Genomic DNA, 23,141 nt, shown 5'->3' with positions numbered 1-23,141 from the left:
GCTAATCAAAGGCAAGCCTCAATAACAAATCCTTCATCAATTCTTCGCCGTTGTTACACCTTTGGTCGATGTTGCTGGAAACATCTGGAGAATACGGAGCCTGCAGTGAGGGGGCGTGGCCTCGGAGTTCTCGCACCTTCTGTCGGAGTTTGAAAGGTCAGCGGCAGCGAATAACGTCAACCAGCCGAACTTTGTTCGTCTTCTCGTGGAGTATGTGGGGAGGAGGCCTTCAAACATCATTTGGTGTTTACTGCTTTGTGTAGTTACTCTTCAATCAGCCCACCAGGTGGCGCGCGACACTCTGCACGTGCCGTAGTACGTGTAGTAAACGTCCACGGCTTGGAAGCGGCTGTTGTTTTGGTTCTGACTCAGAGCGCCCGCCCCCTCCCTGCTCTCTGATAGGCTCTGCTGGTTGATTGACAGCTGTATGCACCACTCCCGCTGCGCCCACACGCTGAGGGGGCGGGGCTCATTCTAACAGCCGCTGTTTGGACACATGCAGACGGCCCCGTGATGCTGGGAAAAGTTGGTATAAAGTGAGTGAAGTCAGCGGAAGGCAGCAGACAGCTTGAGCTTTTCTCAATCTCGCAGACTCGTTTTTTGACCACTGGAAGTACTTTCACCGCGTATTCATCATGTCGACAGCCAGCCAACTATTCTTCGGAGACAGGAGCGACGTACCTGATCTCCTCAAGTCTTTGGCCGACTATCCCTTCTCTTTCCCCTATTTTGAGGATTCCGGTAAGAATGTCTTTTTAACTTTTATCTGTGTGAAATATCATTTTGAACCTTTGATTTTTTTTTTGCTATAGCACACCACATTTTCGCGATATTTGGCCTCAGTGTTTTGTGTGTTGCTCTAAATTTCTGAGACTATTTAGGAACACGTTGCTAGGCACGTTTGTGATTCATGCCACGGTCATACCCACGTTACTATGGTGAATAAACTATCCAGTCGAGCCTGAAACGGATCAAATAATTCTAAACACAGTAATCCTGTTGAATGTTAGTTATCTGAATCTGGACCTTTAGTGAATTACTGAAATCGTCAGATTTACTCCTGCTGTTATCACTTCCTTGTTGGCTGTAATGTTGGGCTGATTAAGTTTTCTTGCAGTTTGTTATAACTGGGTTTAATAGTGAAGAGAGTTACAGGAAGCTCACCCTGACTTTTATGAATTAAACATTAGTTTTGCATGTATTTGAGTGATTTTGCTTCTCATGGTTTTTCCTGTTACATGAATGCAGAGAAGCTGCTTTTAAATATAGGTTTCACTGTGATATTTCAGCATGGTGTAATATTTGGACAACTACAAAACACCTCTCATTAGATTGGGATGGGTTTTTTTGTAATGATTCATTAGTATAGCAGGTTGCTGTAATGTGACTGTGCTAACAGGCCTGTGTCTGCAATGTGGGATCCTTCAGAGCATGTACAGGTGATGAAAGCCTCTGAGCTGCTTCATGTCAGCAGACTGTCTGTGCAGTTTCTCCACAGCACCCTGCACCTGATGCAATAACACTGAAACAGCCCTCACTCACAGTTTCATCACATCATTAGGCAGACTTTATGTACACTTTTCGTGCTTATCCTCAATTGTAAAGTGTATTCAGGTTGTTTCTTGTCTGTATTTGGTTACAACTGTGTGGACAGGAGTGAAACATGAGTGATGAGATGAGGGAGGAGAGTGCACAAGTAGGACAAAGGTCTGCAGCTGAAACTGAACCAGATAGGTTGGGATCACGTTACCTGTGTCCTTTCCTTTATTTGTGCTCAAGTCTCCTGTCACTGTGGCAAAAACCCGTATGTGGATACTTGCAGGTATCACTAAAGATTGAACTTGAGCTGTTGCTAAGCAAATACAGAAATCAAAAATTAGAATTTTTTTTCCCTCCTACCAGCCCTGCACAGCCAGAGTGAAAAATCAGACTCTGTTTGAGGACTTGACTCATCTGAGGTATTGAGGCTGGGAGTTTAGCAAAACAGTTCAAATTGCTAAGATACAATGTGTCAAAAGCTATTGCCACACTTTGGCTGTCATATTTGAGTTTGAGTCCAACTAATCTCTGTAAATGGTTTCTAGAAACCACTGCATTCTAAGGTAATTTGGAGTGGAACTGTCAAGATGTGCAAACTTTCATGCATTTGTTTAAAAGTTTTGAGTTGTCCAGGAAGATTTGCTAAAAAAAATAAAAAGTAAAGACTTTAAATTTCTTTGGAGGTTCATTAAGTTAAGTAACTGTTTAATGTGGGCCTCTGTCTGTACAGACGTGCGGTGTGTGCATGTTCTACCTGTTTATACATGGGTTGTCTGTTCACACAGTCCAGAAACGTGTTCAAGGTTTGTAGGTCATGTGAGTGCACATGTTGCTCTGTGCTTTTCCTGCGAAAGACTCGTGATCTGTTCAGGGTGTGCCATGCTTTCACTCTGGATGAAGCTTTATGGATTTGACCTATAGATAACTCTTGGGGGAAGCTCCTCCCAAAGCAAAGATAAGAATGGAATAATCTCACATGTTGATGTTAAAGGAAATGATACTGAGAGATATTAAGTGGGGACATGCTCTTGATTTGGATAACTGTAGCAAAAGCTGGGGCAAAGTTCTTTTAAACGCACAACAAAACTACAGCCTGACTGAAACAGGAGCATTCAGAGATGCCTGAAAGCATTAGTGTTTCATGTTATAAACGTAAAATGCATTTGGAAACCAGCTGTACAAGCTGACGGTGACGTACATTGACTGATCTTGTTTTCTCAATGAAGTAATTGTGGATCTTTTCTCAGGTGTCAGCAAACAAGATATAGCAAGGATTTTATGGTCAGATGTTCAACAATTAATATCAGTCTACAATAAGGTCCATTAATCCATGTTTAGACTTGAATTACTCAATATGTCTAAATCTGCATCTGTGCACTGCCAAAATATAATCAGAGTTAAGCATTTTAAGTGGTATGATTCAAAACTTTGTGAAGAAAAGCTTCTTTGAGATGTGTTTACTGCAGCGGCCTGCTGTCACTGTGTTCTTTGTTTGCTTTGTCTTCAGTGGGTGAAAAGCAGCTCAGTTAGGCTTACATCAGGTGACAGACTCAGGCAATGAAGGTCATTCCCTCGACGATGGTCTCAGGCTGCCTCTGTATTATACATCGAGTTATCAATTTCCAGTTATCAATTATGCAGCATTTGAGTGTGAGCAGATTGTATAGAAAAGAGTGTGCCGTTCCTAACAGGCCATATAGGTGACCCAGTTCCACTGGTCGCAAATTGAAGACCATCCCCCCTCATGCCATGAAAACCCTTTCTGTTAACCAGATTAGCGAGCCTTTATAAGCCGGACTGGGCCATTCAGGAATAACATGGGGCACCTGAGAATTGAGGGAAAACATCAGATAAGTCAAGACGACAAGGCGTAATGAAAGACAATGCAAGTGCTTATGTAGTTTTCAGTGTGAGGCTGTTTTACCTGAGTTGTCAGTTAAAGATATAACTGAAAGGTTAATGTATGACATAGTTTACAGAAAAGGCTTGAACAGATAACAGGATGCAGGCAATATTTAATAGCAGCACATGTCAGACACTAAAGAACACATCTGTCCATTTTGTAAAAAAAATAGTTAAAAAAAAGAAAAGATTTATTTTTGAGTGAAACACAGCAACATGTCAAAAAGGATTTTAAGGTAAAGTGCAAATTAATAATAGTAATATTACTTACATTTTGCACAGGATACAACCTTTTGGGTTTGTTTAGTAGCTGCAGTGGTGGTTTAGAGATCAACTGCTATTTATATGTAGTGACATTTGCAAAGACCTTGGTGGAAAATCTCCTTTGGTTGATGACTAAGAGACGGGAAATGAACTGGTTCAGACACAGAATTGTTTGTTGTTTTGTTTGGGATCAGAAGTGAGAGGTCATCATAGAGTTGAAGACAAGTCTGGACAAGTGAGCAGTGAGCGGAGAACTGTTCCATGTGTACACGTCGTCCACCCTCCTGACCTGAGACACATGTAGGCAAACGAAGCACCTGCTGATCATGGCGGAGATCCCCCCCCCATCGAACATTCCTTCGCACCATACAAGTCACGCTGCGGAGTCACTTTTCCAGTTCAGCGGAGCAGCATAACACAGGCCCAGTGAAGTCCTGTGACAGTCCTCAAATAGTTTTGCATGCGGTGCTCGTGCAGGGAGTTTTAAATGGAGCTATTTGCATGTGGCATTGGGTCTTGTTTCATGTCCTAGTCTGAAAACTCATGTTAAGGTCTCGTGTATTTTGCTCTGGTGTGCAGTTGTGTGTAGTTTGGTTGATGGTCGAGTCATTTAGTGGCAAATACATGTGAGTCATGCATTTTTGGGAGGACATTTCAGCTTTTAGAGTTCCTGCAGTGTCCATGTTGTCCAACTCTTGGACTGTGTATACAAAATCTTCCTTATCTATTCCAAAGCAGAATATTAAATTACAAGGCCACTTCGTATCGCTATCTCTTTACAGACTAAATAGAATATTTTCATCAGTGGGAATGGTAGAGGGCAATGAGATATGTTTATCATCCAGCAGATATTTGCAAACACAGCAGCTCTCTACCTGAGGCTTTTCTTCTTTTCAATAAATTTTGCAAAAGATTCAGAGACCAAGAATGACAACTTTTGGTATCAGTGACTGATGACTCAGTGTAATTGTTGTTAAATTTAAGGATGGAATTTATTGTCTTTATTATTGCAATAGAAGACTTATCTGCACCTCCACTCAGACAACGCAATGAATAGTCCATAGGTCCTGCTTTGGGCTGCCGCTTTGTATTCAGGCTGCAGCAGCAGAGATTTACTGGGCATCCTTTCTGCAGCGACAGATGCTTTGTTTACCGCGTAGGACTGGTAATAAAAACACTGAGATTAGCGATGAAGGTGGAGGACTGTGCTTCTGAACATCGTGTTCCTGAACCCAAACATCCTGAGAAACAGAGCGAGACATTCTGAGAAAGAGAGAAGGAGAGAGACAGAGAGAGAGAGAGAGAGAGCTTCTCTGTGTGCCCACTGTCTCGTGCAGTGGAGCCGTGCATGCGTGGAAACGTGAGGTTTCTCCTTGTTGCAGTGCCGGTGCTGATGTGGAAGGTTAAAAGCATTAGAAGATGTTTTTTGCGCTATTAAATGAAAAACTCGCAGCCATCATCATTTTTATTTCTTGGGCAGGTGACCACCAAAAGGCAAATTATTGATGTAAATATAAATTAAAAATTATTCAGTAATTCTTTTTTTGTGATTTGTAAGCTCCTAAAAAGTAAAAATTCAACCATTGAGTACCACAGCTGTATCACTATGAAGATTTAGCCATTTGTTGTGAGGTTATTTATTTGATAGAGTACATCCAATAGGTTTGGCACAATCTTTCATCGTGATACTGTTGTACTGTTAACTTTAAAAAGATATGAATGTACAAAACAGAGATAGGTGCATTGAAATCTTGAATGAAAAACAAGGCTCTTCAGAAATGATTACATTTACGTGTGACAGTTGAATTTTTTTAAGCTGTTGCTACTGTACATTGTGAAATATTGTAATTTTTGTAAATCATCAATTTTTTTTATTCTAAGTGTAATGTATGTTCATACTAGCTTCATTAACAACAAAATTCAACTAGGCTATGAATTTTTTAATGCACAATGAGATGTGCATGAGAAACATATTTTTTTCTATGGCATCATGGTGGTTTCAGTGGCTTTAGTTTAATTTAGGTAAGTTCACATAGCATCACATTAAATGGAGTATGAACCAGTATATACATTTCTACGGAGGTATTTGCATCCCTTAAGCCCAGTATTGATTGAGATAGACACCATTTTGACCTTAGTTTGGGAAAAAAAGGCTTAAAAAATGACTGAAATAGAAAAGAATTGCACTTTATTAATACGTTACTGGAAATTGCCCTGTTTCTACACAGACAGTAACTTTTAATAATAAACAATGAACAGAATTTGAAATATTTACAATAATAGATAAAAGTGAAAGGAGATTTTATGCTGTCCTACTCTGAGGCAGATCGGTCTGTTTTTTCTCTGAAAGCCTCCAGGTGGCACAGCGGGTAATACTCCTTGCTCAATATGCAGTTGAGTTTTCTGAACCTCCTCAACCTGGACACCTGCTGGACTGAATCCAGCTCAATCTCTTTATTACAGTCATGTGGCTATGATGGACAGTCATGATGAGTGTTTTCTTGCATAATTATTTAATCACAAACTGGTTTGGGCTGCTCAGAAAAATTGTAATGTGTTTGTTCAGTGAAAACAGTCCTCAAAAGACAAGCTGCTGGAGAAGTCAACCTTCAGCTACAGAAAGGGAACTGTCTGGGTTAGATAAAGTGCTATTTGTGGTTTTGAATCAGTGTTTTTAATTAAAGGAATGCTATCTTGTTGTTTACATACTCCCTTCACATGTGATCTAGAACTGCCATTGTCAGTCCTTATCCTGGAAGACTTGTTAAACCAATGGCATAAATTAAATAAAGTATTTAAAAAGCTTCAATCTCATGCCTCCACTCTCACAGGTTGTGCTACAGAACTAACTTGTTTTAATAAGTCAAAGTTCAAAAACTATATTAATGTTAAAGTATCTCCTAATTTTCTATAGTACAGAGCAACATTAGGTTTATATGATGACGTCTGTTCGAAAATGCGATTGTAAAAGGATTTAATAATGCAGATAAGGGCACTAAATGTGAAGAATTGCCATAATATCATTGCTTTGCTGTGTTAATGCCCCGTGCCAGCTGTTCCAACCTTGTGCGCGTGCCCGCTCGCTCTCCTTCTCCTGCACGTGCGAAATGTGTGAAGCCACGCCCTTCGACAGCTTGCACCTTCACGTGACAGAGACGAGGGCGGGGTGCACGTGTTTGTCCACGAGTGTCTGTGCGCCTTTTGGCTAGAAGTTCACGGCGCGTGCACAGCGTCTTGTTGAGTGTGGTTGAGGTGTGCAGCGCCGCGACTCGCGCTCTGTGATCTTACTGAAGCGTCTGCATGTTTATTTAAAAATGAAAAAAAAATTCACTGCAAACTGCACGACGCTGTTTGTTCTCAGTGTGACTCACGTTGTGCACGGACGGACTGTATATGAACTTAAAGGTGCGTGAGCAGCCAATGAGCAGCCGCGGAGCGACTACACTGACAAAACCGGACCGCGTCAGTATATGTATACATTAATTTGACAGCCCAGTCAGCCAATCAGCGTCTACTATTCCACGAGTGGGCGGGGCATCCTGCTCATGAATATCCAATGAGCGGGCTCGACGGGCGCAGGGAGAACGAGGGGTTTTTGTGTAGTGTTGTTTTCGCTCCCTGAAGCGTCAGCGTTGTCATAATAAAGGCTTCCTCAAAACAAACGGCAGACTAAAACGAGGAAGTCTGCGGTTGTCGCGAGCCTTTCGGAGGCAGCTCTTGATACCAGCGTCGCCGCGGTGCGCACGGAGAGCTCAGCGGGGAACAATGCCTGGCAAAGCCGCGGTGGCAGTGGCGCTCCAGCCCGGCGGTAATGTCGCTGCTGCGGCGGCGGCGGCTCCGCAGAAGTCCTTCCCTTTTGTTTTAAAGAAGATTATGGACATACCTCCTCCTAACATCCTGGAGGAAGGAGACGACGGTAAGACCCAAGTGGGAGAGGGAAGCAGCGAAAAAGGGGAGGGGAGGCAGTCGTTGTTTGTGGCTCAACTGCAGGATGTTGACACATTTTTTAAGGACTCGACAAGGTGTGCACAGTCGTTTTTGTAATTGTTTTGCGGTTATCCCAGGTGTAGTTTGACGCATTGCATTGCAAATGGCTCAGATCGTTGGGTGAGGGTATGGCTCACGTGCCATATGTTGCACGAGGTCAGTTTCATTTGAGGGAGCGTGGCAACAATAAAAGAACAAAAAGTTCTAACTCATGTGAGCGGCTCTGCACGCATGGGAACCATGCAGCAGACACACCTCCAGAATCACACACTGTCTGACTCTGCACTGAACCCCTTTCTCTGGCAGAATGAGGCTTCTGCTTGATGTGGTGTCCGTTTGTATTTTGGGTGCATGTGTGAGAATTCTCTCTCTCTCTCGCTCTCTCGTCTCTCTGTTTGCCTCTAGTCTACTATCTCACTTCCGCAAAACCTCACTCAGTCTTTTTCATCTCACCTATCAGTCATTTCCAGGTTTCTTTGTTTAGCAGCTGTCTTTGTCAAATGTCTAATTCCCACCACTGCTATAAATCTTTCAGTCCTCTGTTTTTTTTCGAGCTGTGTGAATAAGAGTGTGTCTGTTCAATTGTGTTGACTCCAGTTTTATTGGTGTTTCACGCAGAAATCGAGAAAGAGAAGTTGTGCTCCTCTGAGGATGTGGAAGGAGGTGGGGGTGTGGCACCCAGTGCTGGTGGAGGCTCCAGAGGAGGAGGCGGCGGCGGCAGCGGTGGAGGCAGTGGTGGGGTATCAGCCTCCCTGACTCCGGCCATTTGGGACAAGACGATTCCCTACGACGGGGAGACCTTCCATCTGGAGTACATGGACCTGGACGAGTTCCTCCTGGAGAACGGCATCCCGGTGAGCCTGGAGGAAGAGGAGCTGCAGCGGACTCTGACCTCCGTAGAAGGCAAAGGCAAACCCCAGGTTGTCTCTCCAGCCGCTACGACAGATATCTCGACGACTACTACTACTACTGCTACTACTACTCCTCCTCCTCCTCCTGCCGCCCCTCCCACTCCTGCCGCGGTGTCTGTCTCCGACCCACCCTCTCTCCCATCTGCCTCTGCGGACGCCTCAGACCCAGAGGAACCGGTGACAGTCACCACATTACAGCCAGCCAAACTGGAAGAGGAAGACGAGGAGGAAGAGGAGGAAGAGGGCGATGATGAAGAAGAGGAGGAGGAGGAAGGGCCAGAAGAGGAATCTGAGGAGGCACCAGCAGTTGTGGAAGTGAAGAAAGCAGGTTAGTGATCAATGCGTTTTTCTGTTAGTGCATTTCCATTTCAAATGTAATAGTTTTCAAAACACTTTATTTTTGATCCTGAGTTTGTATTTAATCCATCATCAGAATGACATCTGCTCATTGTTTCATTCTAGATGCTGGCATAATATTAAGTAACATGCTACTGTGCAGCTAAAGCTCTGACCTTTGAGCCCATCTTATAGTTTTAGTCATTTTAAGCTTGAAAGATTTAAAGGAGATAAAAAAAAAAAAAAAGAAACAATGTTAATATAAGTCAATGACTGGAATGTTTCAAAGCCGCTGATTTGATAACTTGTTCCATTTTATATGATTCTGAACTTTTAATAATCATGTAATAACTGTTTCTATATTTTTTTCTTTACAAATGAATCATTTCAACAGTTACCCTGAGCAAATATAAATATATAAAAGTCAGAAAATCACAGATGAAAAATGTACTTTGTAAAAGCTCTCAACTATATAACTTTGTTCACATATTGTAAGATAATGTCAAAACTGCCAGTATAAATGCAAAGCAACAATACATCAGCTTCCTGGGTGAGGATTAGGAGGAGAAACATGTAAACAGCACATCTAATGGCCATCCTTCACACGTAGAGAAACTTCATCTGCAGGTTTGCTGCTAATCTAATCACATATTTTTAGTGCTTTGTCTAGAAAAATTGATCTGGGGTAAAAGTTCTTTCCAGTTCAGTACCGATTAGAATTATATTGAATTTTTTTCCTCAATATACAAAGTTCAAATGTTAAAAAATATCTCATAACATTACAGATCAGACAGCGTCTATTAGATAAGGGTGCATTGAGAGGCACAAACTAGTTTAAAAAAGTTGTAAAAAAGTCCTGAGAGTTAAATATCTGCCAATCTAAAAATTCAAATCATTGATTTCTTAGATTCTCAGAAATGTCATTGTTATCTAAAGTTAAGTGAACATCTTTTTTTACAAATCAGACAGAAAAATAGTTTTAAAGACTTATGTTTGGAATCGGTCAAACAAGCAAAATATACAACAAAGCAGCTGATTTAGACTCAAAACTACGACAGCCTCAGAAATAATAATGGGATCATTTTTATGTCATTCTCCATAGAAACAATAGAATAATAAGAATGTAGCTCATCAGCCTGTCGATGTCCCAGTTGTTGATGATTATTCCAGTTTTTGCCTTCGAAGTGGTGACTACTTTGTTTTTTCCTGTCCACAGAACGCAACACGCCGTCCCCCATCGACCCGGACGCCATCGAGGTGGACATTAACTTCCAGCCAGATCCCACAGACCTGGTCCTGTCCAGCGTGCCGGGGGGAGAGCTGTTCAACCCCCGCAAGCACAAGTTCTCTGACGAGGAGCTGAAGCCGCAGCCGATGATCAAGAAAGCCAAGAAAGTTTTTGTTCCCGACGAACAGAAGGTTAGTGGAGAATTTAAAAGTAGCCTTAATGTCTTGATGTTTATTAAGTGTATGCACTGGTTTCAGTATCAGAGGCTTCACTGCTCCGGTCAGTCCTACTTAGATGAAAGCATTTAACAAAACAAAGCCGGTGGCCGGAGGATTAGAGATCAAAGATGTGGGGGATGTTTTCACAAACAGATGTTTGCTTGTATCAAATCCCCCAGTTCTGCTCTATTCCTTTTTCTCTCTTGTAATATTCGACTCGTTCCTCCCAGGATGAGAAGTACTGGTCCCGGAGGAAGAAAAACAACCTGGCAGCGAAGCGTTCCCGCGACGCGCGGCGGCTGAAGGAGAACCAGATCACGGTGCGCGCCTCCTTCCTGGAGAGGGAGAACGCCGCGCTGAGGCAGCAGGTGGCCGAGATGAGGAAGGACTGCGGCCGCTGCAAGAACATCCTGGCCCGATACGAGGCCAAGTACGGCCCGCTGTAAAGAGAGAAACAAAAGCAAATTCAAAAGTCTCCGAATAAAAATCCCGTGAAGTTTCATTGAGACAAAAGCAGAACTCCCTTCCCCGCAGAATTCAACACAGACACAAACAACCAAGGGAACTTAAAATTTGCACTGTTGTCTTCGCTGACCTCCAGTCACCGCGTCCAGTTCCAATCGCCGTCTCCTCAACGTGATGCTGGAATTTGGGACGCACACCGGCAGGCAGTGAGGCATGATGGGAGCGGTGGTCACAGGACGGCCCGTGGAGAGCGCCTGGCTCCTACACTCGAGAGAGGAAGTGGACTGTTATGGACACTCCCATGGTTAAATCCGCGAGGAAAATCTCTGCTCTCCTGTCAAGGGAGGATGCAGAAAGTCAGGAAACGTGACGACAGCCAGCAGATACAAAAGAATCACCACACAAATCAGTTTTTAATCACTGCACAGCACTTCTTAGAGGACCAAAGCATGAGTAGCATCAGTCAGACGAGGGCGTGTTTAGAGCGGTGCGCACTTGCTGTCCCTCACTTTTCCTTGTGTTGCACTTGCATTTACTCTCTGACTGAGGAGGAGGAGGAGGAGGATTATCTCTCCCATGATGCAGGAGCGGAGCAGACGAGCGCTCGAGTTCAGGAGCAGGGGTCGGGTTGAGAGCCGGAGATAGAGAGGAGGCCTCAGGTTGGCGCAGGAGAGGAAAACAAGAGGAGTTAGTGGTGCGTTTCGGTTCAGTCACAGTTCTTCCGTCTTGTAACCCACATGCACGCCTCTGCACACTCAAAAAATTCAAAACAAGTGTTTGCGCATACACAGCCCTCCCTGTACCATTTAGTTAATGCATTTTCAGTGTATTCTCTCCATCTTTGCACTTTTTTCTTCAAGGAAACACACACTCATCAGTGTAACGTTTAAAAATCCGACCGGTGGCAGCTTATCATTCAGCATCAACCGCAGGGGGAGGTACGGTAGCTCGGAGTGGCTGGAAAAAAAAAAAACCAAGCATGACCTGCAGATGGAAGCTACTGTGATTGAGCCTTTCTTTCTACTAATCTCAGCTTCCTAACGCGAGATTGAATCCGAATCTTCTGCAGTGATGGTTTCCACACACGGAGGGAGTTTGTTTTGTTTCCTCTGCTGAAGGCACTCGTTTGATGATCTCCAGGGCCCTCACTGGTGGAGGGATATGTTCATATGTAGGGCTGTTTATTTTACTGCACACTGCAAGTAGAGGGCGCTAGAGTCACTGCCTGTATGCTGAAAGGTGTAGTGATGGCTGGGTTGAGTTGTTTTCTGTTTTTATAGTGGAGGAAACGAGCCAGGCCTAAAGTTGAGTGCTTCTGAAGCTTGTATATAAACAACTGTCTCATCTTCTTGATTTCCTACGACAGGGACTCTTGACTGTGTCTTTATTAACCCAACACTATTCCTTATATTTGCCAAATAGTCAATGAGTGCTGTATTTATTCTGATGGTAATAATGCATCTGTTGATTGTGATGTACAACAATATGTCAGATAATTCTATTTCAATACCTATATAATAAAAACCAATGACAAAGCAGGGAATTCAATGGATAAACTGTGCTTTTTGGATGTTTGTTTTTAAACAGATTTCTATGGTTAAATGGGACTTTTTTTCCCTTCTATACAGATACATATATGTGTAAACACACAAAAGACAGGGGACACTCTAATTTACCTCATCCAGCACTTCCTTTTTCGTCTGGTTCAGAGTTAAGCAGGGCTACAGAGCAGTGTTGGTTTTAAGCAGAGAGCACATTTGAAGCAGCCCAGTCGCGTCTGGCAACACTTTTGAGGGGTTAAAGTGAGTTCTCTTTGCCAAAGTGGCTGGGTCTGCGTCTAAATTAGTAAACACGTTGCAGACTGTTATGGGACTCCGTATCTCAAGTGTCTTCGGCCGATGCAGATTATGTGATCGGCCGGCTTGTGCTCATAATCATTGTAATCTTGGGAAGAAAATAAATGTGGCAATAATTACCCTGTTATGTAATGCTTGTTTAATTTCAGTAACAATGTTGTATGTAAAACTTGCTATGATGTACTAAATAGAAATGCCCCAAAGTCATTTGTGCTTCCAGTTTTGATCCTCTGTAGTCTAGGATCTTGATGCATGAAACCCAGTAAACTTGTCTCATTTTGTTTTCTCGTAAATTTGACACCAAGTGTACTTATGTCTGTAAACCATCACTGAAAACTGCATAATGTTTTTGGATGGGTTGGCCGATGGTATATTGTACAGCTCTGTCAAAAAGAAGAAGAAGAAAAAAAAAAGGCAGAACATCTTTGCTCTGATGTCCTGTGTTTCTGACTTGCATAACAGCACCACCTATCCTTCTGCAGCCAGTGCTTGACCTTGTGGCAAACATCAGCTGAAAACGGCATCTTTTGATCACTGTGTGAATTGTTTCCTATTTACTGAAGATTGATCTATATCTAGATACACTGGATCAGTTGGAGCTTTTCGTTTCTTGATAATGTGTTTGGGTTTTCCCGACGGAACCGTAGCGCAACCGGCGTTTCGGAGGATTTAGATTTTTTTTTTTTTTTTGCATTGACATTCAGACTTGACATTGACTGCATTATGCTGATTAAACATCACGTGTAGTTGATGAATGCAAACTTGTTGTAGTTAATTTTCAACTAAATTGAAACTGTTCTTAATAAGGTTGATTAAAGGTACTGGCCAAGAAAGGCTTTTTAGAAGACAATAAATCAAGATCTAATCCTGTATAGTACCGCGTATGTTATGTAGCAGCCTCTTTTTCTAATGCACCTCATGAAAAAACAACTTGTATTTCTGACTTGATCGGGTTGCAGATTCTTCCGATTTGGGGGGAAAATGAAATAAAAAAAAATTGACTGTATCAGCGGTTTGGGTATCAGAGCGAGTGTTTTTTTTTTTTTCTCCTGCAGGTGAAAAGAGAAGCTGCTTTTTTAAATCTTCAATTTAAGGCAAGCCATTATCAGAAAATGACACCTTTGATGAGGTATTAATCGATTTTTCTTGATAGATCCGCTTTGCCAATTTCTAAATTTGGATGCAACGCTAACTTGCAGTAGCAGCACTCTCCCTGCAGGGGGCACAAGTACTAAGCTGCAGTTAATTTGTTGACCTGTAGATGGCAGAATCTACACCACGTCCCTGTAGTGACTGTTTCCGATCCTCTTTTCGAACTGTTCGCAGGTTTCAGGAGCGTCGCTCTCCTTGTTTACTTCTTAAAGTAGCTTCAGTACTCCTGGAAGAAATTAAAAAAAAAAAAAAAAAACATTTTTAAAGTTCTGTTTTTTGGGTGTTTTTGCCTTATGTTCTCTTTTTATATAAATGTGTTTTGTTTTGTTTTTCTGTTAGGTGTTTTTGTATTGTCTTAACCATGTATCGGATACATGCAACTGCAGTACCATGTCTAATCGTATCTTGTATTATGCTTATGGAATAAATTGGAATTTAATGACATTTGGGAACTTCTTTTTTTTCTTCTTCCTCGTCTTTGACCTTGTTTGAGTCATTGGCCATCTGCAGCAGCGTTGGTGCCGAGAGACAAAGAAACAATGGGCAACAAAAGAAACAGTGTGCTGGACCGGAGGAGACGTCATCCTTGGCCTAAACCTCATCTTTGATGCACACATGCACGCACATCCAGCACATGTGCACGCACTAATTGCGATTTTTGGTCGTTCTTTGAGATGCTTTCGTTCTTTTTTTCGTGTCCCTTTGTTGCCAGGATCCTGCTCATCAGTATTCCAGAAGAGTAGGAGATGTTGCGTAATGATCACATCGACACACAGGGGAGCTGTGTTGCATAACAGCAGCAGCCTCAAAGACCAGTGGGATGGGTGTGTGTGTGTGTGTGAAGGATGGAGCTAGGAAGCAGGGGATGGGCTATAGGAATTGAAAGAGGGAGGGGTGAGGGAGAAAAAGGGGGAAGGAGACGAAGGGAAACAAGATGGCTAAGGGATGGGGAGAGAAAGCTGGAGAGCTGGGATGCGTGAGCTGAGGGAGGTGTGGGGGAGGGGGAGGGGGAGGGGGGATGAAGATGTAGAGGAGAACCAAGGAGGAGGCCAGCCATGCATGTTAAAGTCAAACCACCACGCTGTATGTTAGTACACTGTCAGCTCAGAGACCGGAGTGCAGGACGGATGGACGGATGGACGGATGGACGAACAGGCCTCCCGAGCAGCGCCGCATGATGAAATGTAAAGTAATATCTGCTGGGATGGGTCCAGCTGAGGTGGGCGGCGAGCAATCTGGCTGTACTCCCACTCGAGAATCCCATCTTTTTTTTTTCTTTTTTTTTGCTTTGAATTATTGATCAAACATCACTCTAATTTGTTTACTGCAATCAGGAGGACGCGCCGCTCCACATCCCCAATCTGACGAGTCCAGATCGTCTTTGATCTGCAGTATGTTCAAGGCCGAGATGCAACGACGGCTCGGAGGCCGCCACCAGGCAGGGGCTTCAGCTCAGGAGCTGCTTTTCCAAGTCACAAGCAACGAGGACGACACAATTATCTTATTTTCCATGCTCATTTTTTGCCAATCTGTTTTTATTACAAACTTAAAAAAGAATCTGATACAATAAGAAACTGCAGTAGTAACTCCCCATTCCCGAGGGGCAGCACAGAAAACAGGTCATTGCATTTCAGTAGTGAAAGATTCATTTTACATCTACAGGGTGTACAGATCAGATACAAAGTAGGAAAAATAATAAAATACAGGCAGGAAAGAAAGCACTATATTTATACATCATCTGAACTTTTAATTATTTCTATTTTACTCTTAAATGTTAAATCTTACATAGAAAATAAACTTCTTTTTATGACAATGAAATATTCCAAAGTGCAAAATAAAATGCACACGTCGATATAAGCAAAAGGACATCAGGATACAAAATTGTTTCTTTTTTTTTCCACCGTCTCTTTTGATGCTTGACCCCGGCTATAGAGCAGCCTGTGTTTTATGGACAACTTGTGGAGTTTATATCAGTCCTTAAAACACTAAAGATGTCACGCCTCAAGACTCCAACTCGTCACAGAGGAATAATAATCGCACCTCATTTGCACTAACAGTTCAAATGTGAGATAATACAAAGTCGTTTTTGCACATGCATCATGGGGCTAAAAGGGTTTTATTTTATGATTTTTTTTTTTCAACTTTCCTTTCACAGGCTAACCTAAAGCAGGGTCAACTAACATCACACCAGAACTTTATTCACAGCACATTCGTTTCCTTCGTCCTTCCAGCAACTCTGTCTTCCTAATGAAGAAATTACTGATTTATTATTTATTTTCCTAGGGTGCAGAGAGGTAGGAACCCCTTTAATCCTTCAGGGTAATTTAAACTATGGCATTACATTGCACTGGAGAAGGGTGAGCCTCTGTAAGCAAAGACAGTCTGGGATATGGCTATAGTACCAGTACCGGACGGACCAAAGTGACGGCGCGAGGATGAAGAAACCTAAATGGTAAATAATCAATCAGGAAATTAAAAAGTCTCATGTAAAAATGAGAAAATCTAGATGGTGAAAAAAAAATTAAAGGTGAAATGAGGTAAATATGTACTAAGGAAAAAAAAAAGGGGGGAGAAAAGAAAACAAAGGAGCAAGGCGCTCAGAAATAAATTTAAAATGTGGAAATTTTTGGTTTAAACGTACTGCCTATGGGAGTAGTGTGGTCCGACTGCCCCGGGAGCACAGAAAAAGTGATATCAGCCATCTTTTCCTACACAAACCCACTGTAAACATTCACGTCTTAAACTCCCGACCCGAACTGAAGAATGGATACATTTACCCGTCTTATTAGACAAATGCTGTACAAGGTACAATACACATTCAATACTTTATTCTGTACATCTTTATTTTATCTCGGTTTGCATATATTCATGTTATTTTCTGGAAAAATAACTTCAGCATGTAAGAAACTAAACAAAGAATCTGAACATAAGAACTTTTATATATAGATATATACACACATTTCTGGACTTGCCATGTCTTTACTCATACAAATGTTAAGTCATAATTAGCAAAAACGAAAATATAGAAATAAATTACAAAAACAAAAATTATAAATCTCTTCCCTCACATTCAGAACATTTGGGGAAAGAAAAAAAAAAAGATGTTGACTTCCCCACCCACCCTTACCCGTGGAAAACTAAATGCATGCAACAAACCGTCACATTGCAAAGAAACCCAGCTGGAGTCCTTGAGCCATCGCTTACAAAATCGTTTTATAGGTGCCAGTCTGAAGAACATTCAAATGAACGGCTGAGAGTAGGACCGACTGCTTTGTGATACAATGAAATGCAAATTTAGCTCCCATCTCATTCCGGAAAGCATTTCTTGACAGCCGAATGAAATGTGCAATAGTCGGAGGGCAAAGAAATGGCTTATGGCCAACGTCCGCGGCGGCGCACGAGCTTCAGGAGGCCAGCCGTAAAGTGCCGGACGCGCAGAGGTACCGCTCCCCGGAGCGACGGATGGACGACGACGACGACGACGACGCCTGGATCCGGCTCTTAAACACACACACATTGTTACAATCAACAGATTTCCACCAAGCAATCCCCACACACACACACACGTGACATTCCTCTGCAATTTTGTTTGTGTCGCCGCAAACGGCCGTAAGAGACGAGAACGACTCGAACTGTATGATTGGGGTATTTTCTTTGTAACAGCTGGATGAGCAGAGATCAGAGGAGAATTTCAAGAGGAGGGAGAGAATAGTGCGAGCCTTTGGCTTCAATACCATTTAAGCTCAACGGCAACGTGCTCTGGGTTTTAAAAGTGTCGCTTTCTAAGCCATTACACCCCGGACGGCGCGCAGGCGACACAACCCTCGAGCTGCTCCTTCCTCTCGCGCTCCCGTTTCCCCTCCATCTTCCAGCGCTCTCCCCTCTCCCTTTCCACGCCGAGGAAAACCTCTCCTTCATAGTCAAAGTCATGCTAAGCCATTTATCACAATCCCCGCTGCTGAGCTGCTGCATCCCCTCCCCCTCGCCTCCTTCCCTGCCTGTTCACCTTCACACGCTGCTGACTGGAATGTATGTACACATTAACGCGTACAGCGCGCGCCACCCTCCATTCGCGCGCACGCGTGAAGACGGTTTCATCCCCGCGCGCCACCACAGAGGAATGGTTATTGTCTTAAAATTCAAAGATTTATGTTTTGGCCCATTTTCATCCAGGCTTCTCCTCCTCCTCCTCCTCTTCCTCACTGACCTTCATAACTGCAATTTCCCTCGACAGGGGCAATACATTCTACTACATCACTCCTTTAACCCCCCACTGCCTCCTCCTCTCCTGCTCCCTCCGTTTAAGCGCGGCACACGCAGGCATTTCAGCCGATGACAGCTCGCTCTCTATACGTCCGTAACGACAGAGTCAAAGAGGCGATGGACCCTCTGAACAAACAAATCCCTTCGATCGCGTTGAGTCACAACAAAACAGAAGAGGCACGCGCACACACGCACACACACACACACCAGAGCCCCCCCTCTGTATTTGTGGCAAGTAGGGCAGAGCAGATTGCAGAGCAAAGTGCTGAGTTTCCCACAGCCGTCGTTCCCTGCAGGACTTGGCAAAGTCCCTTTTCACAGCATGACAGTGCAGTGCAAAATGGAGCTACACTCAAACAGAGTCCATTAGACTACAAATTGAGGGAAGAAACCGAAAAAAAAAAAAAAAAAAAAAAAAAAAAAAAAAGAAAAGTTTCTCACGTTAACATTCGCTGCAAAAATAAACAAGACGAGATTGGCAATGACTACAAGGTAGTAAGAAACTCTCCCGAACCCACCCACCCATCCACCGACGTCTGTCGGAACCAGCACACAAAAAACGTGACGAGTAACAGCTACGGAGACGGGCAGGGTGGGGTTGGGATTCAGAGACATACCAAACAAGTCACATGGAATATTCGGTGGGTCTGAGATTTTAAATGTTTGTAGTAAAACTAATTCTTAACGTGTATTAGTATTAGAACAGTTTGTTAGAAAAACTGAAAATATCTGGAGCGTGGACTCCTCCTACAACCATTCTTATCGCAAATGAAGGCTTAGTTTGCCAGCACCACCGGCTGGAAGGACTGACTAGGATATTGCAAATTGTAGCTTCCTAAACCTTCCACAAATGGCGGCTTCTCCATGTAAGAGATTCCCCCGTTGCTGCCAATGATGCCCACGCTCTGAGCAGGAGGGCTGGAGAACGGGTCGAAGGAGGGGTGGGCGTTGACCGTGTGCGGGGGCTGGAAGGGGCTGGCGTGAGGCTGCATGGGCTGGGCGTCGGCGTCGAAGTAGAGGGGGCCCGGGGATCCTGGGTATACGAACTCTTTGGCATTGGGGGAGAGCTGGCTGGGGATGGGGCCTCCGAGGGAGTGCAGGGACAGCGACAGGGGCTTGTGCTTGAGCAGCTCCGGCGCAGAGATGGTGGTGGGCGAGCGGGAGAGCATCCTCTGCGACGGCGGCACGATGACGCCGGAGCCGGCCGCCGACCCGGCCCCGCTGCACTTCTTCATTTTGGTCGAACCGAATTTCGTGGCGGCGAAGCTGGCGGTGGTGAAGGTGATGGGCTGGGGACGGGCGGCGGGGAGAGCGGCTGGCGGCTGCTGAGCGGCGAGGTAGGGCAGCCCGCTGCTGGGGGGGGACGGGGTGGAGGTGTTGGAGGAGTGGACGCCGGGGTCGGTGGGCGTGCTGGAGCTGGGGTAGCTGAAGAGCCCGGGGCAGGACGGGGCAGACAGGGGCGTGGGGGAGCTGGAGAGCGACGGCATGAGGGCAGGAGACGCCTGGCTTCCGATCGGTACGAAGACTTGGGCATCGGGGTTGAAGCCCAGGTTCTTGGTCTCCTCGGCCTCCGCTTCGCCCTCTCGGATCGGCCCCTCGGCTCGCTCGCTGTCACAGCCGAGGCCCGGAGGGTCCTCCAGGTAGAGCACCTTCACTGCCCCCTTCTCCCCGATCTGGTAGGACACCTCGTAGGGGTCGATCCACACGCTCAGTTCCGCAGGAACATTCGCACGCACTTCCTCCGTGTCCAATCCACTTCTCTTGGCGGCCAGCTCCACCACGGGGTCCCTCAGCGCTCCCAGGTGGATGCAGCGGAAGCCGGAACCTCGGAGCGGTGCCTCGGGGTACCAGTGGCCCTCGAAACGAGACATCAGTATCCTCTCCAGCTCCTCGCCGAAGAGGTCGGCCCGGCGCCGAGGCAGCTTGTTGTATAGGTAGGACACGATGAAGTTGAGCGCCACCTTCACTTCCAGATGCATGGCTGCACCGGGCTGGCGCCGTCGTGGGAGCAAAGTGTTCAAGACGATGGTGCAAAGAGTTTGGCGAGGCAGCCGTTTGTCAGTTTCCTCCCGCAGCTTATTGTAAAATGTGTGATTCTCTTAGCATCGCCATGATAAAAGGCACCTTGAAGGCAGAGGCAACAGATTGCAGGCTGTTTTCAAATCTCGTTTTCTGGTCCCAACTGTGAAGGAAGAAGAAAACAATTTTACTCAGCATGAACATGAGGGATCTGTTGTTATTCTGCTGTTATCCAACTGCAAACTGTTAATCACAGATATTTTCTGGACCCTGAAAGCTACAGCGTTACAGGAAGCAGCAGAATAATCTCCTAATATGATCATCTTCTACAAACACTTTTCACATGTCGAACTCATTTCATGGCATGTTGAAAGACAACAGCAAAAGTAAAACTGAAGAAGATTTTTAATAGTTGTCCTGAAACTTGCATATTATTGTTATTTGAGAGATGAAAGTGTAAAATAAACATGGCATATCCTGATTCTGACTGCACTGTGATGAAAAAGCATTTTAAGTTCGTTTTTTGCCACAACAGGCTGAACAAACACAGAATTCTGGTCCAATCTGACGCTGATTAAATAAAGTTTCAATCTATACAGACTCTGGACTCGGTACAATTCTGAAGCCTGTCCTGTACCGACACTCTGGTCGTCTAATCAGAGGACAACATGTTCATGACTGCAGACAGCATTCAAATGAGAAGCTGCAGGAAACCAATGCAAATGCATAAAAACAACCCGAGTTCTGAAGCAAAGCGACCAAACTGCCTGCACTGCATTCGACATTCAGGAACAGCAGTGATAAATGTAGTGTTTCCTATTTCAGGCTTTAATCAGCTGCGGGATGCACTGATGGACGTAACAGATTGCGAGCTTCATAAATCCTGCATAATCTGAATCTGATCCCATGAAATGCTTCTTGCTTAGTGCTTCACCCACACGGAGTCCATTTATCATCTGGTCAACAGTCAACTGAAGGGTAGCTCAAAAACCAAAACACAGCCCTTTACTGGGGAAGCTGTGCAAAATGGCAGGACAGTAAGACTGCATAAAACACAGTTTCCCAGTGTGCAGCACGAGCGATCGCCTCCTCTCTTCATCTCCTCCCTCCCTCCATCGCTCACCCTCCCTCCCACACCCACGCACACACATACACAAACAATCCCCTCACATTCACTTCCCTGCCAGATGGGGATTCGGTGGCTAAGATTAGAAAGACGCCTCAGATTAAAGACAATTCTAATGTTATTACAAATAAAGCTGCACAGCCTGGATGCCGGGTTGCATGAGTGACGATTCGAGACGACGTTTACATGGAAAAGGGTGACATTGGAGGGATGGGATAGGAGCGTTGGGTATAGTGAAGCTATAAATAGGGCCTTTTTTTTCCTCTCTTTGCATCATCCATGGCGAAATGTTTCTCCCCCACCACCACTTTAATTAAAAATGAGTTACGGTGACTGAGGAAAAAGATACCCCTGCAACAGCCATCAGCACAGGAAAAAGCCTGAGCGCAGAAATGGCTGGGGCTCAGACTGCATCCACTGCATTTCGAACCTCTCATTATAAAAAGAAAACAGCGAGATGCTCAAGATCCAATGTCATCCAATGACATGAGAGGGAGAGCACAGGTCATATGTGCAGAAATATTACTTTAGAAGAGCTTCAAAAGTAAAACGTTACCTTTTAAATATATATATAAAAAAATTAAACCTATAAATCTCCATCATAACATTCTCAGTTGTATAGTTCACATGTAGGTTTGATAGAGCAGCTTTCTTGTTTGTGGGCCTGTTGTTGAGCGCCAGAGCATCAATGCAATCTGGGTTGTTATTTTTGTTTACATTGACTCATTATGAAAGCAGTGTGTGCTGCTCACCACCCGCTGCATGTCAGCCTTTTAACTATGAAGCAGCACAGCCACAGCTTATTCCCTTTTAAAAAAAGATTACCTGCAGTAACTAGAAAACATCTTAAAAACTGATTTTAGAGGCCTACCTGCACAGAGAATATACGTAATGTTATGATTTCTGTACATTCAGAGTGATTTAAGATTTTCCTTTTTTTTTTTTTTGCACTGCTGTTAATGCGCATGAATATAGTGGGAATGGATAAATATTTCCCTATTTTTGCATTAGTGATGGCCAGCTGAGAGGCAGCAGCAGGGGCTACCTGGATTATCAGTGCCATATGTCAGTCAAAAGGCAGCGGAGCAGGTGGAGAATCCCCCCCCCCCCCCCCCCCCCTTCTCCAAACAGTCGCTGTGAATTGAATTATAAAGCTAATTAAGTGGTGAGCAGCCTATTGACTCAGCGACGGAGCAATCAAGAAGCCAGTCGTTTCCAGCACAAGACAGCAAAAGAAACATTTTGATCTCTCTCGTTCTCGGATTGGTATACTGGAAAAAAACAAGAGGCTTTGGCTTCATTCAATGCCTGAACCAGCACAGCCATTCATTACAGTCAGCGCATTAAAGGTGGAAAAAAAAACACCACCAAACAGCAGCATTGCAGTTGTCAATCAACACATGATAAAGCACATTCACACAGAATCAGCCGATTTCATGCCATGACATTAATTACTCACCTATCTGCAGAAATGCCTTGGCTTGTACTCCTGCGTTTCTGTCTTTTATTCTCCGTGTGATGTTTCTGTTTTTCTCGGCGGATGTGTCGAGTCACTGGTTCAAATGTAAAACCGCCCCCCAGGTGCGTGTGCGTGTGTGTGTGTGTATGTGTGTGTGTTTTCCCCCAACCTCGGTCCTCTTTTCCACCCCCTGTCGCCGCTGCCCAGAGTCAGATGGTCTCCAGTCTTCAGGTGGCACTTTGCATGGAGGGTCCAGCGAAAGTTTACTGTTTGACAACCCGGCGTATTTATACAGCGTGACTCGCCCACACCCCCGTGACGGCAGGGACTACTTTCTCCACATGAGAACAGCCGCTTTGCTCTATTATTATTATCTTCTGCACATTCCGCCATGTTTTCACATCTCCCGCAATCAG

General features: G+C 44.3%; 2 protein-coding genes across 3 annotated transcripts; one reads left to right on the top strand and one right to left on the bottom strand.

The window, feature by feature from the left end:
- The first annotated feature begins 520 nt into the window (after positions 1 to 520).
- tefb (TEF transcription factor, PAR bZIP family member b) lies at positions 521 to 14,137 on the top strand. Of its 2 annotated transcripts, none has more exons than XM_030090199.1 (4): positions 521 to 741; positions 8,311 to 8,931; positions 10,156 to 10,358; positions 10,616 to 14,137. In XM_030090199.1, exons 1-4 carry the CDS (start codon positions 636 to 638, stop codon positions 10,829 to 10,831), a joined length of 1,146 nt encoding a protein of 381 aa, XP_029946059.1. In that variant the 5' UTR covers positions 521 to 635; the 3' UTR covers positions 10,832 to 14,137. The 2 variants fall into 2 exon arrangements, with proteins under 2 accessions (XP_029946059.1, XP_029946058.1); XM_030090198.1 differs by lacking the exon at positions 521 to 741 and adding an exon at positions 7,268 to 7,621.
- Positions 14,138 to 18,779: 4,642 nt separating this feature from the next.
- Positions 18,780 to 22,992, bottom strand: tob2 (transducer of ERBB2, 2). Its single transcript, XM_030090197.1, has 2 exons — positions 22,726 to 22,992; positions 18,780 to 20,303 (listed from the first exon to the last, which is right to left on the bottom strand). The coding sequence occupies exon 2, from the start codon at positions 20,098 to 20,100 to the stop codon at positions 18,898 to 18,900; it is 1,203 nt and encodes a 400-aa protein (XP_029946057.1). The 5' UTR covers positions 20,101 to 20,303; positions 22,726 to 22,992; the 3' UTR covers positions 18,780 to 18,897.
- Positions 22,993 to 23,141: the final 149 nt, after the last annotated feature.

Source organism: Salarias fasciatus, chromosome 4 (assembly GCF_902148845.1).
Source record: "Salarias fasciatus chromosome 4, fSalaFa1.1, whole genome shotgun sequence".
In the NCBI taxonomy this organism is placed as follows: domain Eukaryota; kingdom Metazoa; phylum Chordata; class Actinopteri; order Blenniiformes; family Blenniidae; genus Salarias; species Salarias fasciatus.
This window is presented reverse-complemented; position numbering and strand designations above follow the sequence as displayed.

Excerpts from the sequence above, each read along its gene's own strand:
- tob2 (XM_030090197.1), bottom strand. The coding sequence starts at position 20,100 with ATGCATCTGGAAGTGAAGGTGGCGCTCAACTTCATCGTGTCCTACCTA.
- tefb (XM_030090198.1), top strand. The coding sequence starts at position 7,471 with ATGCCTGGCAAAGCCGCGGTGGCAGTGGCGCTCCAGCCCGGCGGTAAT. Across the intron at positions 7,622-8,310 it reads CCTGGAGGAAGGAGACGACG|AAATCGAGAAAGAGAAGTTG; the intron begins GTAAGACCCAAG and ends TGTTTCACGCAG. Across the intron at positions 10,359-10,615 it reads TTGTTCCCGACGAACAGAAG|GATGAGAAGTACTGGTCCCG; the intron begins GTTAGTGGAGAA and ends CGTTCCTCCCAG.